Consider the following 18,537-nt stretch of genomic DNA (forward strand, 5'->3'; position numbering starts at 1 on the left):
TGCTGGAAGGGGGCAGAAATCACTTTCTGTTTAAAAATGTTATTGTGAAAGGGAAAAACGTTTGGTGACGAGGTGAGCAGCAGTTACAGGAATGGTGGAGTCGGGCTTGGCAGGACCCCAAGGATCTCAGGCTGCAGATCTGGGGTAAAAAGGCTCCAAATCTGTTACTACCAGGATAGTCTGCAGCAAACCTGGAAAGAGTGACCTGTCAGATCGCTGTATGCACATCCGTACATTTCGTTCCATTTGCAAGCATGGGCTTGCAGCTACAAGGCTGCTCTTTGTACCAGGATAAAGTCAGATCATCATCATCATCATCATGACTTTTCTCTCCTTCCTCCTCACAGCCCCGGCAGAGTTTGTGCAGCATCCCCAGTCCATCTCCAGGCCGGTGGGGACGACTGCCATCTTCACGTGCGTGGCCCAAGGGGAGCCCCCCCCACAGATCACTTGGCTGAGGAACGGGCAGATCCTGGAGACCAGCGACCACATTAAACTGAAGAATAACAACAGGTAAGTCCTTGTGCGTGGCCGCCGGTGCCGCAGTGCGGGGGAGGAGGGCAGCGTGTCCCGATGAGCCGTGCAAGCCCCGCTTCCGCCGTAGCCCCATCGCGCTGGGCACTAGCTGATGTGCTGGTGGTTGCTGCGCGCGTCCCTCGGGCTGATGCAATGCTCCCTCGCCCTGCTTTTGAGGGAGGCTGAATTAAAAGCCGTGATTTTGAACTGTCTGGACTCCCGTGGAAAGGGAAGCAGGAGAGACGTTGGCTTGCTTTCTGCGTGAGCAAAGAGCTGATGTGGAGATGGTAAAGTTCAGAAGCAGGTCTGTGGATTTAGCTTGGGCTTTGATGTTCTAAAGCCCTGCTCCAGTCCTACCAGCTGCACTTTGCAGGCTTCCTTTTCAGCATTTTGTGCTTTATTGTACCAGGACATCAGCGTTGGACTTTGACTGACGATGCAGGAACCCCGCAAAAGTTTGTCTTTGGTCCTGATCATCATCTGGGTCTTGCTGGAAGGACCAAATGTGTGTGGAGTTGGCGGGGACCACACTCCCTCCCCAGTGAGGGAACCACGCTTTAACTCCTGAACACTGACCTGCCTGGGTGTGCAAATCTGTTCAAATGCATTTGAAATAATATTTGTGTGGAAGCTGACTTTCACTAGCCTTCAGCCTTTTATCTCACCAGAGAAGAGTGTTTTCTCCGAGTGCTAAATAACTGCATTTTCGCGCGAGGGGATGGGGACGTTTGTCCTGAGGAAATAAAATGCTGGGATGCACTTAGTGTGAAAATTACCAGTTGACAACGTGGTTTCTATGGAAATAGCGTGGAACAATATGCTGAAAAAGAACAGTACCTGTGTTTTAAACCTAAATTATTGGTAGAGATTTGCACTCTATGGTGTCATACAGCTTCTGTCTGTATTAACAAATGTCTCTCGTGAAGGCAGCTGCCTGACCTTGCTGGAGGGTCCAGACCTTCAGTTTAGATGGTGAGGAGATGCTGTGCAGGCACCATGGCTTGTTCCTCAGGGGAGAACAGCGGTTTTGTTTTTCTAAGTTTCTCTATAGCAGGGCTTTTTATAAAGCTTTGTTATATGAAGGAGAGAGGAATGTGAGTTGCAAGAAGGCTAAGGTGTGAATTTTAATAAAATCTTTTCCATCAGTAAAGCTGGAAGTTTTTAGAGCTTTAGGGAACTTTATGTGTGCACACACAGATGTCACTCAACCCAGGCTTGTGGTCTTCTAGTTCATTGCATGGGTTTCTGAGGCGTGTCTGCCATTACGGTGTGAACAGAGCAGAAATGGGGAAGAGAAATTAGTGCATCCTCTCTTATTGACCGGGAAACATAGTCAGAAGTGACCAAAGACTTTACGAGCGGTCATTAAATCCATGACAAAGCTCACACTGATTCCAGCTCCGTGTCTTGCCCGTGAGATCATGCTTCTTCTCTGAGGAAAGTAAAAGTAGGGTCTTTGGTCATGGTGGTGTCTCCTGGCCAGGTCCCTGTGCCTGGAGCTACGCTACACTGCGCCTTGGTGAACGTGGCCGTAGTGGTTTTCTTATGGCAGTCATTTAATGCAGTTTAGCGTCGGACTTTTCCACTGCGAGCTACACGATCAGATTACATCACATCTGGCGGAGGCACAGGAATCTCAGCCCGTTGCTGGGGCTCAGCTGACACGTGGCATCTTCTCAAGCTATAGTAACGCGATTGTAAAGCTGAGCCCTAAGGCCATCGTACTTGACAGTGTTGAACTTTTGGCTTCTTTCACGCTAGTCTTGGTCTACTCTGGCCCCCAGCTTCAGGCAAGTGGCCATGTCTGGTGGTTTCCAAAGCTGTCAGTCTGAAAAATGCCCTGGCTGGTACAGGAGGGCTGGGTGCTCCATGAATTGGAGAAAAGAGATCAACGGCTGAGTTTCTTTTTCTGAGTTTTTTCAAGTTGTCCTTTGTTTCATTCTCATGGGCATGACTAAGTGCTGTAACCCACTTAGTTCCAGGCAGAATCAGTTTGTGATTATGCCTTGGATTTATCAGTCTATTGCACTCAGAAGATGTTTGTCCATGTAAAGATGGATCTTGAATCTACTAGTAATGAAGCTGCTAAACTGCACTGTGAGCTTTTTAATTAGATTACATGGTTTTCTAGAAAATTCATTTGGATTAAAACTCTGCTTAATATGGCAATAAAGGTCTGAATGCCCCCAAAGGGATTTTTAGAAAAAAAAAGAGTAAATCATCCCAAATTGTATCATGCACTAATTGATTGCAAAAATGTATCATTATGAGCAACTTCGTTCTTGTAAACGAACGCAGCTAGAAGTGAGGTCTAGACCTGTGGAACACGGGATGCTGCTCTGCTCCTGCAAGCTCCTTTGGGGAATACTGTGTCTGCAGAAAGCCATAGCCGCTGGGACGATCTTGTCCATCAAACTGTTGCTTCACAAAGTTGTGAAGGGCCCTTTGGCATCTACGTCACCTTCAAGGTCAGGGGACTTCAGAAGCCCATCATCGTTGTTGAGGTGGGACAGCAGCTTCAGGACTGTACTCACTGCAGATGGGACGTAGATGCTGATGCGACATCAGATGGTCGTTTATCAAGCGCCTTCCAGCCTTTCAGCACAATAAAATAAGCCTGACAGGCTGCGTCCGATAAATACCTCTTCCCTTGTGGTCCCTCAGATGTGAGTTCTCATCACCTGATGGTGTTGACGGTTTCTGGGCACATTAGCATTAGAGATCAGCCTTCTGCTGTGCCCTCTCCAGAGGTGGTTGTTATGTTTTGAAAATGCCAGCTGTGTGGGAACAAAATACCCAATCGATGATTAGCAAAAATCAAAAGCAGTTCTTGGATAACGGATAATTGTTAATGAAAAATGCATGAAGGCTTAGGCGTGGGGAATTGTGGGGTTTTCCATTAAAAGCTGTGAATAAAAAAATCACTGAAGAAGCTGACAATGGGGCTGCCTTGCTGTGCGATCCCTGGGTTGGAGATGGAGCCGATCGCTGTTGAGGTGACGCTGCACTGGACCGTGCTCTCGGATGGAGAAGCTGCTGGAGCCTTTTTGGCTTTGGTGGAGCCATCCCCATGCCCAGCAGCCACAGAGTCTGTCCCTCTGCTGTTCCTGGGATGATTTGGATCAGTCATCATCAAAATGCCTGAGAGAAGTAATGGGCACTTCCCCAAAAAATTCCACCCAGCATCGCCAGCCCATCCCAACCTATCGCTGCAGGAGGAGGGGACGGTTACTGGCCAACTTAATCATGGACTTGTGTAAAATCATGGTTTCTGGGTTATTACTTCAAAATGTACAAGGAAACGTGAAATAGCGCCCGAATTACTGCTCTGAAAGGTTTATTGCTGTTCTTCCTCTGACCCAATGGGGTTTAGGGGGGTAATTTTCAGCCTAGAAGTATATCACACTGTGGGGTTTATATTGCTGTAATAGCAAGGAACAAAGGCCAACGTCTTCAGAGAAGGCAGGCTCTAAATATTGATTTTCCAAGAAGATTTTATTTACAAAATGGTAATTAAGGGACTTCATTTGTTCCACCGGAAAAAGGCTTCATTAGAACCTGGGCTCAGGTGGCATTTGCTCTTCTCAGTGACCTTCCTTAGGAACTGTCTCCTTTTTAAATTCTTCCTTGCTGGTTTGCACTTGTTTTAGTGCTTGGGAAGGACTCGCTTCAAGGGCTGCGAATGCTCAAGGTTCATCACAGAAAATATTCCTCCGTAAATAAACTTCGGGACAACTTTGCTTTTCTTGCACTTGTCGTGTTGCTTAATCCTAGTGCAGCAGCTGGGACAGGACAACTTTTGGTACGAAACCCAGGGAAACCACAGCCTGTCCTTCACAAGGTGGCTTTTTTCTGCAAAACCCACATTAGCTGGGTGTGGGGAGATGCAGATGTCCCTTCATGGTGCACATAAAACCCACAAACTCCTGAATTTGTAAGGATTTGGACACCTGAGGGGAGGCCAGGCAAGCCTGCAGGCTATTTATGCAATGAGTTTGAAGACCGCTGGTGATTATGGGAAGGGTGCCGTATCGCAAATCATATTTCAGTTCCCAGAAGCATGACAAATATGTACATGGAGGACTGGGATGTGAACCAGCTGCTCCTGATTTAGGAATAATTTATGGGTTTGACTTTGCTTGGAAGACACGTGGGAATGGCCTTCACAAGGAGGGTCACTGCACAAGCACCCAAAGCCCCGTTAAGCAGTGGGACATCAGCGTGATCCAGCCTTCTCCTGAGATGTTTTGTGCTTCCCCACGGTCCTGCAGATGTGAAGACTTCCGCTCCCTCCCTGGGACAGGATTCAGTTAAATCTGTGATTGCACCCTCTGGCTCGTGAAAACAGGTCGAGCGGCAGCCAACGTGTTCACCAGATAACCAGCAAGTTTTGTAGTAAGGAGTAGCCAGCTCTGGCCGTTGTCTCCTGCCCATGTCAGGGTGTGCTTCCCAGCTCTGCAGGGACAAGAGGACACAATGCCACCACCATCAGTGCGGCCAGACCCTCCTGCCTGTGGATGTGAGGGAACACACCTCATGGGAAATTTGAGGGAACACACCTCATGGGAAACTGGAGCCACTTGCTTGCTGAAGGTCTTCTGCACAGAGCTCAACGCCGTGCTGGGTTAGAGCGCCAGCTGGATGTGTCCTTCCCACCTGGGAAGGCTCAGGCCCCCTCTGATGTGGACCAGAGCTGAACCCAGTGACCAAGGGCATCCAAAGCTATTGACTTTGGTGTTCAGTTGGATTGTGGAGCTGAGCCAGGCTTGGCTTGTCGTGAGCGTGGTGCCTGGGCAGCAGCGGATTCCTTGAATGGCTCAGCATGGTTCTTGGTGTCGTGTCAAGACGGTGCAAACCTCGGTGTCATGAAGCCAGCAAAGAAGGGCCAGCATTTCAGGATGAAACGGTGCCACTGCTGTGCCTTCTGTAGCAAATGTGACACCGTTTGCAGAGAACACGCCGTACAGCCAAATCCCTGTCCTGCCAGACTCCGTCCTCTCCCAGGGCCCTGAGACCATCTCTAACCAGTCTTGCAGGCTGAGAGTCTGCCAGTTTCCCTCCAGAAACTGCTCTCAGGTGAGTCTGTAACCGCAGAATCAGGCCGAGACCCTGGCAAGCGGGCCGCGGTACCCGCTAAACGTAATCCGGTTTGTGCCGAAAGGGATCCTTCTGCACAACACAGCCTGGTTTTGCCCAGGAAGCCCTGCCTGATACTTCATTTCTGGAGGTGTGAGAATGTGTTTATAGAAGGCTGGAGGCAGAGCAGGGCACAGGGCGTCCGAGTGCGGCGCTGGTGGCTTTCTGTGGCTGCTGGCACTTGAAACGCTCTCCCCGCTCGCCACAGCCTGCTCTCCACATTAATTTCATCACACTCCCTCTTTTGTGCGCTGCTGTGCCCGCGCACGCTGCTGTCCTTCCAGATGGGCCCCTCTTCTTCTTTGTGCCGCTGAATCGATGAAGAGGCTTCCTTCAGTTCTCAGACTTTTTTCAGAGGAGCCTTTGGAAAGCCGATCTCCGGTCACTGGCCCGGACCCCTGACCCGAGCCAGATCAGTCATCCTGATTGCCTATGAACTAGGAGACAGCTTGGGAATACCGCGGCTTCTTCGCGCGGCGGAGGCCTCTCGTTTCGGCTCGGCCGGCTGTGAATCGGCAGCGGCTCCTCTCCCCGCTTCCATCAATGCCTGTCAGGGCATTGTGCGGAGATGTGACGGAGCCCTCGGCTCGCCGAGCCGCTTTGGTGACCGGCGGAAAGCCTTCTGGCATCTCACCTCGTCTGACGTGCTCGCGGCGCTGCCGGTCTGGCACTCACGGGAAAGTTTCCCAACAGCAGATGTCCCAAAGTGACAGATTTTTTTTTTTTTTCCTGTTGACGGGAAGAAATAAAAGGACGCTGCATATTTCAGATGGTTGATGCACAGAGACACCCTGCGCCTCCTCGCACAGCAACTACGAATTTTTTCCTTTTGTTTGAGCTTCCTTAAAAAAAAAAAGACAGAAAGCGTCAAAACCTGGGAAAGCTGCTGGACCAAACACCGGCCCAGCTGCGCCGCGTCCCAGGGGTGATGCGCTGGGCGAGGGCAGGAAGAATTTGTCAGTGGTTAAGATGAAAATGGCTGCACAGGGCAGGTTTCAGCTGGGGTGAGGCTGAGGTTTGTGTAACTCACTGCTGGCTCCTGCCTTCTTCATCAGCTACCGGCGGGCTTCAGAGCTCACGCCAGCTTCTCCGCGCTGGGTTTCTGCTCCTTATCCCGGTTTGTAGGCACAGCCAAAAATCCGGCTGTAAATCTTCATGAAAATGAACTTTTCAAAGCCTGAAGCAAGTTCCCAGGTACCTGCCATGTCCGCTTTGCGGAAATTTATTTTATTTATTTTTTTTCTGACTTGACTGTGCGTGACAGTGTTACCGGCCACCCTGGGACCTCTGTAGAGTGGCAGCTGGGATGCCGGAGGCTCTGCCCAGCTCTGGGGCCCAGTGGCCAAGTGCTGTCCTGCTCCAGGGCCGCTGGCATCCAGCACATCATCTGTGTCACACAACAGGAGCTCTGCTCACCCCCAGATCCTCCCAGGAGAGCGATGTCTTTGGCCGCAGCATCATGCTGTTGCCATCAGGCTCCTCGCACCATCGCACTCCTCTCCGAGCCCACTCCTCTCTTCCCTCCTCCGCATCTTTTCCCCTCTCTGTGTAAAGCAAAGAAATACGTTTGGAGGCAGCGGAGCCTGAATACTCCTCCTTGTTCCTGGGCTGCTTTGTGTTCAGGAAGCTTAACGCTGCTCTCGACGTGTGTGCCAGCCCGGCCTGGGTACCCAGATGCACAGCGGCTGCGTGGAAATAATCCCGGCATTGAGAGGGCAGAAAGAAGGGCTGTGGCTCCTTCCCCGCATCTGCTGTGCGCAGAGCCGCAAGTACAGCTTTTGGACGGCATAATCCTGCCTTCTGCCATCTGTCCTCGCAGGAATCGGCCCTTGTTGACACGGTTGAGCCACACATTGGGGTCCTTCCTCCCTCCCGGCTCTGCCTTTCTCCTTCCATTTAATCAGATGTGCTGAGCCCCTGGCTACGAGGAGAGCTTAGGGCTGATTCTCTAAAATCACCGTATCAGCTGAAGCCATCACATTTGATATTCCATTTACAATGTTTCCAAGGAAACAAAGGCACAGGACATAAATAGATGACTGTTAAACATTTGCTCACTCACCATGGCCCCGATAATTTGCAAGGCAGAAATACGGATGTTAAATCAACGGCAATAATAAATTTTGATGTAGGAAGACCAATATTTTGCTGCAATTAGAAGCAGCATTCGTTCTGACGTACAGGCAGGCAGTGGCACGTTATTTATCATTTCCACTTTCCAGGTACAATTCTTCATTTACATGAGGGGCATCTTTGATTATGACTTCCAAAAAAATCCACGAGAAACCCCTCACGTCAGCAGGGGCGCTTGGGATTTACTCACGGGTGGTCAAGTCCCAAGTTCACCTGGAATTCACCACAGGAGACGAAAATAATGTATTTCTCCCTAGAAGCAAGCAGTGGATGTGGATTTGGTTAGGTTCAGGTCATTTCTGGTGGTCCCTGTGCCCCCTCAGGCCACTGAACGCCCTCCTGGAGGTGGTGTGGAGGTGGGCACCGTGCTCAGGAACGCTGGGACGTTTGGGAAGCTGGGACATGGCTGGCTTTTCTCCGTCTTTAAGGGATGTTTTCCACGCAGTGCCTGTCTTTTTATCTTGGAGGCTGGAAACAGCACCTAAGCCTGGTGTGGAGGCCCCTGCGAGCAGGCTGAAAAAACTGTTCTGCTTGCTGCCCTGGGAGCTTTGACGCGCCAGCATCAACAACTCGCTCAGGGGTTTTGCAGACGATACCTGCGACTTGCCCCATAAGCTTTGGCTTTGGGCTCGTGGTGATCGTGTTTTTGAAAACACAGAAGCGGGAGCTGCGGCTGTGACCCTGCCGCGTAAGTCAGCTAATCCCAGCGTTACCCTAGGACTGCTCTAATGTGCTATAATGCAATTAAAGCATCACCAGAGGCTTTCTGGCTGCGCTTGATGAGACTTGGCTTAGCAACCATGTTCAGTGCCTGGATGGGTCTCACTGGTGTGTACTGGAGCTAAGCCAGTGAAAATTGGTTTGGGTGTACGGATGCGCTTGCCGCAGAGATGTGGCTGGGATTGTTCTGAATCCAAGGCTTCGGATCCCACCCTTCTCTGTCCCACCCTGTGTCCCCATGTGGCTGTGCTTGAACCGCAGCCTCTGCAGTTGAGACAGAGACAGTCTGCCCAGTTACAGGATCTGGGGAATGATCCATCTCGCCTGGGCTTTTCCTTTCCCAAAAGCACCAGCCCACAGCTTTCTGTGGAAAGAGAGGTGTGTGGGCTGCCCCGCTGCCAGAGCCAGGACAGGGACTGTGGATGGCTGGAGGGGAGGGATGTCTGCTGCAGAGCACCCGGTGAGATGTTTGTTCCTCTGGTGTCCCCATGCAGCACTCTCTCCATCTACGGGATCAACCAGGCGGACGAAGCCATCTACCAGTGCATCGCCGAGAACAGCGCCGGCTCTACGCAAGCCAGTGCTCGCCTGACGGTCCTGTGGGCAGACGGGCTGCCCGGTCCTCCGCAGAGTGTGAGGGCTGAGACGGTCTCTGCAACCACCATCCAGGTGTCGTGGGAAGAGCCCCTGCAGAACACCAAGGAGATCATCGGCTACGTGCTGCACATCCGGAAAGCTGCAGGTACGGTGCTCTACCCTCTGCCCAGAGCATCCTCAGCCTTCCCGTGATTTAGCAACATGGCCCACTGGATAAACCAGCATTGCCACCCATGTTCTCCATCACCTCCCTGTTTCTGAAAGACAGAGGCGAGGCAGTAACGCTGATGTAGGTACCAAAAGGTGAAACTACGTGGTCAGATCTTGGTGCCCACCTGGGTCTCTGGCAAAGCAGACGGAAATGCCAGCAGAAAATGATGTGGGCAGATACATATCCATGTTAGGGACCAGCGTTACTGCCTGCAACATCTGTTCAATCTCTTTACACCTTGCAAAGCCTAACACTGCTCTGTTCTCTCTTTGCACTTCAGATCCCGTGGAGATGGAGTACCAGGAGGCTGTTAGCAAGAGCACCTTCCAGCAGCTAGTGACTGACTTAGAGCCCTCGACCAGCTACAGCTTTTACATCAAGGCTTACACCTCCCGGGGTGCCAGCAAAGCCTCAGAAGTCACAGTGGTGAGCACGCTGGGAGAAGGTAAGGAACGCTTTGCGCTTCAGCCTTCAGACGCTGCGACCCGCTGTGCGTAGCAGCAGCGCCGGTCACCCCGATACCCGCTCCGGAGCGCTTTGGCATGTAGCCCATGGTGTTGGTGCTCCTTGTTCCCTCTCCTCGTCGCGCTCTGGGATATTGTGTAAATGCTTGTGTCGTTACACGGGGATCGACCGATTGCCTTAAACGCGGGATTGCCTCTAGCAGCTGATGTTGTAGCCGGGGGGGGAGTGCAAGTCTGCCTGGTCTCGTGCATTGCAGCTGCTCTGGGCTTTTCCTAAACTGCTTACGAAATGCAGATTTCCTGCTCAAGCAGCGTCTCAGCATCCTCTAGCAGCTCTTTCTTGATAGGTGCCATACTTTTTTAATATTTTTTTTTTCTGCTCTACCCTGGAGAAATCGCATTAGAGTTGAGCTGTCCTGACCTGCAAATCCCTGCCTTGGAGCAGCCTTTTGTTTGAGTGGGAAGTGAGGGCGATCTCCAAGGCTTTTTCCCTGCCTTGGCCTCCCAGATGTGGCCACCAGTTAGCTTCCTCAGGAAGAAAGTGCGTGTTCTGGTGCAGGGTGCTTGTACACAGACACCAGACAGAAACCACAGCCCCGGCGTGATCTGTCAGCTGGCATTTTAGGAACATTTTCCTAGAGTACCTCATTTTCCTCATGTACCTCTCCAGCAGCTCTGAATCCTGGCTCGTCTCACATACTGAGGCTAATTTCTTAGGAGCGTTGCATCGTTCTTGTGAACACCCAGTAATTTTGAATGTGCAGCAGAGAGGATGTTATTTAGGATCAAATGAAAGAGTGCCTTGACTTCTAGGTGGGGGATCCAGTTCTCATTCCATTTTCAGCCCTTGCAGATGTTTACTCCAGCATTTAAGCACCACCACCAATAAATCCTCGCCTTGCTGGGTTGTTACCCTGCAAGTTTATTTTCCTTGCTACTCTGCAGGGAATCGGTCACCCTTGGAGTTTGTTTTTCCTTCCAATTTAGAGACAGAAGGATGGACTAAGGCAAAACTTGAAACTCCTTGACCCGATGCTCGGAGTTCAGCTACTGGAGCTAGAAGCCAGCCATGCTTCACAGAGCTTGGTGTTTCTGCAGAAGTCTGGGTCAAGCTGGAGAGGACTTTTTGTCATTATTACCTTCAATCATGACAGGAATAGCTAGGTAGCTGGTAATGGGATCATAAATTCCTTGGCTTTCTGAAGTTTCAAGGCATCACTCCTCCTGCTCTGCTGTCCTTTAAAAAAGGCTTGTCCTGCGTAACGAAGCTTCTGCAATTAGCTCCGTGTTCGTGGTGACAAGCTGGCCTGGTTAAGATCACTCAACCCCAGCTTGCGTTTGCCTTGTCGGAAGATAATGAGAGATTTAAAAGCCCCGGTTCTGGCTCGATTTGTTTGCTTTGCTTCACTCGGGTGCCTGTTGCCTTCTGCTTACGGAGGTGAGAGTGGGTCGGGGAGCCAGGACCCAGTGGCTTTTGTCACCAAATTAAGGTTTTGCTGCAGATTTGCCTCTTCTCACAGGCAAGCCGTTTCACCCCGCGCCTTCCCGAGGTGCACAGGAGAGCTGTGACTCCCCTGGGCTCAGGGAGCCCCTGGATTTCGGAAAGGGACAGGATTTCCCTGACATGCCATGTCTCAGCGGCATCATCCTGGCTCAGCACAACACGCAGGGATGCGTGCGAAGCCATTTCACAAATGCCGTGGTATTTTAAATCTCAAACTCTCCCTGCTTCATTAAGCAGCACACACGCCTTGTTCTTGCCTTTTAATGCTTTTTAGGGTTTTCTCCAGGACTTTTTGACATTTCTCTAGGGTGAAGACTGTTCCTTTAGTCATCTTCGGCTAAAGACGCCTTCAAGAAGAAAAGTTGAAATGACCTGGGGAAAATTCCAAACAGCACGGAAGAGGAAAACGAGTATCCCAGCCCTTAGCGTGAGGGAGCTGCCTCACTTACAGTAGATCCATAGTATGTCTTCTATATACTTCTGTGAAGCACCTATATGCTGCTGTGTGTGTCTGTATATTTATACACACACGCAGATATTCTCCACCTGTATACACTTATTTGTGTAACATCGTTATAAACAGCACGTGCGTTCTGCGAGTGCGCACACATATAATCAGCATTATACATATATACTCAAAGTTGTAATAAATACTATATATCCATACTTTGAAGGAGAGAGATTCTTGTGGTTTTTATTAAACATAAGGCGCTGCAACCATAAAATAAAGCCAACTCTTCGCAAATCAGGATGGCCCACACCAGTGTTTCTCTGTCCGTGGGATAATGCGATTTCCCTTTCTGTGGCGTTTTTCACCCGTGATTTGGAAAATGATGCTTTACGCAAGAGTCCGACTTCTCAGAGCGCGGATCCAGACAATTCCTAATTTTGCCCTAAAGGGAAATGGGAGACTTCTTAGAAAAAAAAAAGAGTATTTAGTTGGATTGCAAAAAGATACAGTCTTGAGAAGAATGGTACATTCTGGTATAAATAGAATTTACTCTCTGTTTTGCACCCAGAAATTGCCAAGCACAGCCTTCCCATCAATAAAATCAGAACAAATCCTAGTGGGAAGAAGGACTTAAAGCCATTTTTTTCCGACTGGCAGCACTCAGGCAGGATGGGATCTCATTAACCTGGCCGAGGACAGCTGCTCGCTGAGTCTTTGCTCCCAAATCCACGTGGGGATGCTCACCAGTCAGCAATGCCCTGCTTATTCCGAGGGCATCGGACAAAGCCCCTGCAACCTGAAGGAGAGCATCACTTTGGGAAGAGACAGGGCTGCCCAGAGCCTCCTGCTCACCAGGAGAGATGTCCTCACACCCCCTAAATCTCGTGGGAAAGCTTCAGCTCTCAGTGCCTGGGAGAAGGCAAACTGGTGTGCTGTGTGGTTTTGCCTTTGCTGTTAAATGGAGGAAGTGCCCCTTTTTAGCTCTTGTCAGCCCTAGATGGACACGGCCACATTTCATCCGCTTTTCCCCATCGCTCATGAAACGGATGTGCTGAGGTCTCTGCCAAAGGGCGCCATCAAGGCCAGGTTTGCATGGTTCGTCCTGTCGAACCCCTTTGGGGAAAACCAAGACAAAAAGCAGCGTTGGCCCAATGCAAGCCCAGCAATCCTTATATCTGGGAATTTCTGAGCTTGTCGTCGTGTGAGACTGGAAAAATAGCTCTGCCTCAAAGCCTGGAGGCAGCTGCAGGGCTGTTGTGCTCGGTGCTTTGGCTGTGGGGTTTAGCCGAGCTCACTGCCCAAAAATCCTTCTCCCACCCACTGCCGGAGCAGAGCCCTGGGCAGGGCAGAGCCTTTGAATGGTGCCAAAGGCTGGGGAACAGAGGGGAGCATTTGGGCTGGGGTGTTTTGTGGAAATGAGGTAAAAAAAAAAACCCCAAAATCAGTGAAATGTCCTGCTGAGACACATCTCTGCATTGGTGTGATCAGCATCTGAGGAAGGGAGGGAGGGGAGGGGAAGAGGCGTGAGGAAAACGTGGTCCTGGGTGCAGAACCAGATTTGGAAAACCCGGATACTTACCTCTGGGTTTGGTTTGCAACTCTTTGCTCTCAGCCCGGGCTGATGGGGCCAGACAGCTTTCTGGGGGCCTGGGGAGGGAACGGCTGTGACCCCCTGCTGCAGCACACCCCAGGAACGAGGGCAGGGTTTTGGGGCTTTGACTGGAGGAAGAGGCACCCTGGTGACCTCTGCATCAGGCCTGCGTAACGCCGGGCCGCAGCAGGGCCGTCTCCCCACCTAAACCCCGCGCCCCTAAGGCCAGGTAAGTGCCTGCCTACCGAAACAAGCCAGCCACAGCTGGGCAGGGGTCTCGGGCTGCTCAGGTAATGGAGATGCCCCAGTTCTCTCCTAAGTCCCCAGCACAGAATCACAAACCTCCCTCCTAAAACTGACACGCAGAGCAAGCTCCGCGCACCCTGCAAGCCAGTGCAGGTACCTACCACGCTTCTAAGATGGATGTCTCCAGCTCCATCCCTTCTGGGTCCTTCCTCCCCGGAGGATTAATCACTCTGAAAGGTCCTCACTGCCCTCAGGGCAAGGGCAGAGACGTGGAATTTGGGAATGCATCGCCAAAGTCCCTGCATTCCTGCCCTGACCCGAGGGGGCTGAGCATCAGATTGCAAGCGGCATGGAAAAGTCGCTGAGCCGAGCGTAGGGAGCCCTTGGAAACTCCCACAGCTCCCTGGAGTCTGAAGCTGTTAAACCGGGATCTGGGCTGATCCGATTTTTCTCCAGCTCATTCAGCGTTTTGGGAAAGGCTGCTGGGGAATTTCTCATCATGCAAACTGGAAAACCACATGCAACCCACCGTGTCTCTCTTTCTCTGTTTCAGTCCCAGCCATGCCAGCCCTCTTTATCAAAGTCATCAACAGCACCGCCGTCCAGGCCACCTGGGAGCCCTCCATCAAACTGGGCCAGCACAAAGGCTTCAAGCTCTACTACCGCAAGGTCCACCTCTCCCAGTACACGGGTCCGGTGCTGCTGCCCAGCAACGTCACGGCGTACAACATTACCCACCTGGGTGAGTACGGTGACAGCGTGATCCATGTCCCCTCCCAGCCCCGCGAGGGTCTGTCGTGATGGGAGAGCTTGGATGTGTTGCGCAGCCACTGAACGGGAGATGCTGCAGCTCTCCTCCCCCAGTTTTTGGGGTGCTTTCTCAGTAGTTGGTGCTTGCTTGCAGCATCTTGTGTGTGTTTGGTGAGACGTGCATTTCCTAAATAAGCGTCACTTGGGGAGAGAGTGCCAAGGATTAAACCTGAAATGCCTTTCTTGTGCCTCCATCAAAACAGATGCGTCGGTGGTGTATGAAGTCAAGCTCCTGGCCTATAACCAGCACGGGGATGGGAATTCGACTGTCCGCTTCGTGTCCTTGAGGGAAACTGTGGAGAGGACAGGTAAGATGGGATGTTGATCCTGGCAGTGGTTTGCGGAAACCGCTTTGCAGGAAGGTGGCAAGGCCTCTCCCAGACACCCAGGCCTCTGCCCACCTGCCGTCTCATTTTCAGCTGTTCATTTATTGTCAGCATCACAAATAATGATGAAACGAAACTGGGACCACCTGGTGCTGGTAGGGGTGGCTTCCCCATGGCCTACACTAGCGAGCTGACACCTCTTTGCAGCACAGATCAACCTGGTGGCTTTTTCACCGTCGGGGAGAAGACAAAACCAAATGTCCCTGTAATTGCTCATTTTGTCCTCTAAGCTCGAGCCAGAGGTGAGGCATGAACATGAACAAACCCCCACGGGTAAGCTAAGAGCTGCCATCCTGCGATGCGGTGCACCGAGCATCTCCGCTCTCCTGGAGCTCTCCTGGATATTTTAACCTCCGCTGGTGCCGGGAAGGGGACACACACACGGCTTTGGAAAGAAGGGCTGCAGAGCACGAGCACTGCATTCTGTGGCAGAAAAAGGGAACTCTCTGGAGGGAATCTAACTGATCACACCTTTCATATTCATCTAGGTGTAAAAAAACATCCAGCTGCTCTTGGAAGCCTTTTAAGCCTTCCAGTGGGAATCGCTTCAAGAGACAGTTATTACTCCTCTAGCTGTGTTGGAGTAAATATCTTGTGGGCATCTGCCCACTCGGTGCTTTCCGTCAGGCATCAGCCTGCTCTGGCACGGTAGCCACCTCTCACGTCCCACCTCAGACACAGAGTTTTGCAAAAATTGGTATCAGAGTCTTTTTTTTTTTGTTCATTAATTGTGTCTGATAACAGCAGCCTGCATAAGGGGCTGGCTGGCTGCAGAACTTCCAGTCCTGTGCTTGCTGTGGCTGCCTTCCTGGGGTACCAGGAGCAGGGGAGCAGCTTTGGCAGGCACAGACACCCCGCCCCGCCCCTAGCCCTCCACCCTGCTCTCCTCTTCCCCACAGATGGCCCCCAGCACTGCCCAGGCTCCAACTTTTGCTCTGGTCTCACCAAAAGCTGGAGGAGCAATAGGAAACCAGCACCGCTTACCCCTCACTTCTCCCCCTTTCTTCTGCCAGTGCTGAATCCCGCCTGTGACTGCATGAAGGATGAGCAGAACAATAAAACCTCCACCACCGGCATCATCATCGGGATCCACATCGGCGTCACCTGCATCATATTCTGCGTCCTCTTCCTCATGTTCGGGTACAGAGGAAGGTAGGGGTTGCTCGGGGTGACGGTCTCTAAGGCTGTGGGGATATCCTCCATGGGGTTCCCACACCCCCAGTGTGACGATAGACCGTTTCCAGTGCACCTCTCAGGTCGTGCATCCCGCGGCGTGCGATGGTGGAGCTCAGCTGTTGTTCACAGCACAGCTCCTGCCTCCCTGCCAGGCGCACAGACCCAGCGGGCTTCGAATACATCCCGCCAGCTCCGGTCCCCGTGGAGGGACCTGGTAATTCCTGGGAACATCACTATTTCTGCTCCTCCCTGCAAACCAACAGCCCTTTCACAGCGAGGGGAAGAGATGGGACTTTGTAGGCGGGATTTAAGGCGTGAGGAAGCGTAGCACTGGGGATAAGGCAGACTCAGGCTTGGGGAAAGGAAGAGGGGAGGCGCTGGCTCTGCTCACCCTCAGGCTCTGTCTCTCTGTTTTTCAGGCTGCTGATGTGCAAAAACGTGCAGGAGCAGCTGTCAACCCCCCAGATCCCCAGGAGCCAGCGCAATGCCACGGGCCTCGTTCTGAACGGGGCGGCTCGCAGGGACAGGGACGACCGGGACTTGAACGGAAAGCAGCTGGATATGAACGAGCTGGAGAGGTTATTCCCAGCATCCCCATCCCAGGAGCAGCAGGATAAGGGAATAACGGTAAGTCCACTGGGATGGGAGAGCACCTGGGGAGTGCAGACGCAACGGTGTGTCTGAGAGCATCGGTGACCTGCCGCCGTCATTGCGTTGTCCCCTTCTCTCTCTCCAGTCGGCTCACGGCCCGCCGGCCACCCACGACGACACCCAGATATCCACCCTCCCTCTGGACCAGTTCAGCATCATCGAGGAGCAGCCAGACCCCAGCCCGAAAAACCCCGGCGGCGGCAGCCCCGCTGCTCCGGCTCCCGCCCAGGGTCCTGCCAATGAAGGATAAAGCTGCCAAGACTCGAACCCTCTTGTAGGAGTTACCAGGAACCAAACCCGCGGCTGGTGATGTCTTTATGAGTCGTCAATCTCAGGTCAATTGAAGATTTCTACGGTCTGATTGTTATTTTTTTGTTTTGCTTTATTTTTATATATATATATAAATATATATATATGTATACAGCCTTTTGGAAACTCTGAAGTTTATCTTTCTGACCTCTCTCGGGCCTCAGTGCTTTTTTTCTGACAATGGCTTTCTTGAGAGTGGTCACGATGGATTTTTCCCGCAGCTGCTAAGTAAAAGACTCCCTGGCAGAGTTCGGAAAACTCTCCCGTCTCTGACAGACTGGGGATACAGCGGAGCCTCCTTCTCTTGGCATCTCAGACTTTTTCCCAATCAGCAGCTTTAGGACTACTTTTTGGATCTATTTTTTATTTCCAGAAGATTCGGAGAAATCCTTCTAACTTGACTCCAAAAAGCGAGGCCCGGGAAGGCCGTCTCTCCATGGATTTGATGATTTTGTACACTTTCGCTATTTCTCAGGATACTTTTTTTGCTGATTGACTCAAAATAATATGGAAAAAAAAAATTAAAAAAAAAAAAAAGAGTGTGTGTGTCAAAGGATGCCTGCCTGAGGGCTACTGAAAGACTTGGACAGACAACCCGCGTGAACTCAGAACCTACCTCAACCGGAATGAATGTCTTCTGGGAAGCAGAAATGCCTGCGTCTTCCTTCGTGTTCAAAAATAGAAGTAGCGTAGCACTTGGTCAGTACAAGCTCGGTCCTACCTCAGCAGTCACGCTCTGTACCTGCCGCCTCGCTGGTTTTCCTTGTCGTCGTTCCCATGTAAAGCACTTCCAAATCTTTGAAAGCAATGTTCTACCTCAAGCGTGATAGGAACGTGTGCATGTGTGTGAGTGTGTCCTCTCCTCTCCCCAATTCCTGCCTCTCCCACGCAGCCCCGTGCGAAGCAAGGTGCTTCACTGGTGTTATGAGCTTTACTTTAAGGCACGTCGCGGGGCTCCGGTGTGATTTTTGCGTGGCGGAGATGTGTATCATGTTTGTTTTTTTTTTTTTTTTACTTTAAAGACTGTTGGGGCTCGCTGCTCACCAGCACTGTTGCTCTCGCAGGGCTGATTTGGGTGATGGTTGCCTCGGTCCGTCCGGGGTGTGTTTGGGATGGACTGGGATACGTGGGGTGCTGGGATGCCGGGGCGCCCTCCTGCCCCGTCAGCACGCGGCTCCCCAAGGCTGATTCCCCACAGGATGATTTCTGGCATGCGTCGGCACGAGCAGCGTGACACCCCTGGGAGGTGGGAACCCGGTCGTCACCGCCTTGTCCCTTCAAAGCCCACGCTGCCGTCAGGAGCGCCCACGAGGAAATCCTGCTGCAGCACTTCCAAAAAAGCCCTTGGGATGCTACTCAGCTGCTCCCAGCTCCTCCAGCGCATTTCCAGAGAGCAGGAGCTCGTCTGAAGGATGAGCTGAGCCCAAAAGGACTCGTTTCCCTGGGAGAGACGAGGTGAGGAGGGCTCCTGGGCTGTGACGCAGATCAGGGTCCCGCACCGGAGGATGCTGGGGGCTGCTGGCCCCCTCCCCATGCCCAGGGTGGGCAGAGCAGCTCCCGACACCAAAGAGAGAGTTTGTGTGTGACCCCTCCACCGCTCCAGAGACCAAGCCAATGTTCCCACCATTGGTTTTGG

At 51.9% G+C, this 18,537-nt stretch overlaps 1 protein-coding gene across 1 annotated transcript in view; it reads left to right on the forward strand.

The window, feature by feature from the left end:
- The window catches only part of IGDCC3 (immunoglobulin superfamily DCC subclass member 3), a 90,120-nt gene extending 73,278 nt beyond the window's left edge, over positions 1-16,842 (forward strand). Inside the window, exons 7-14 of the mRNA XM_086757441.1 lie at positions 348-513; positions 9,000-9,247; positions 9,594-9,758; positions 14,123-14,311; positions 14,583-14,687; positions 15,779-15,917; positions 16,361-16,568; positions 16,678-16,842. Coding sequence (XP_086613567.1) covers positions 348-513; positions 9,000-9,247; positions 9,594-9,758; positions 14,123-14,311; positions 14,583-14,687; positions 15,779-15,917; positions 16,361-16,568; positions 16,678-16,842 — 1,385 coding nt within the window. The remainder of the gene's footprint in view (positions 1-347; positions 514-8,999; positions 9,248-9,593; positions 9,759-14,122; positions 14,312-14,582; positions 14,688-15,778; positions 15,918-16,360; positions 16,569-16,677) is intronic.
- Positions 16,843-18,537: the final 1,695 nt, after the last annotated feature.

This window comes from Chlamydotis macqueenii, chromosome 12 (genome assembly GCF_036417535.1).
Source record: "Chlamydotis macqueenii isolate bChlMac1 chromosome 12, bChlMac1.mat, whole genome shotgun sequence".
Classification (NCBI taxonomy): Eukaryota; Metazoa; Chordata; class Aves; order Otidiformes; family Otididae; genus Chlamydotis; species Chlamydotis macqueenii.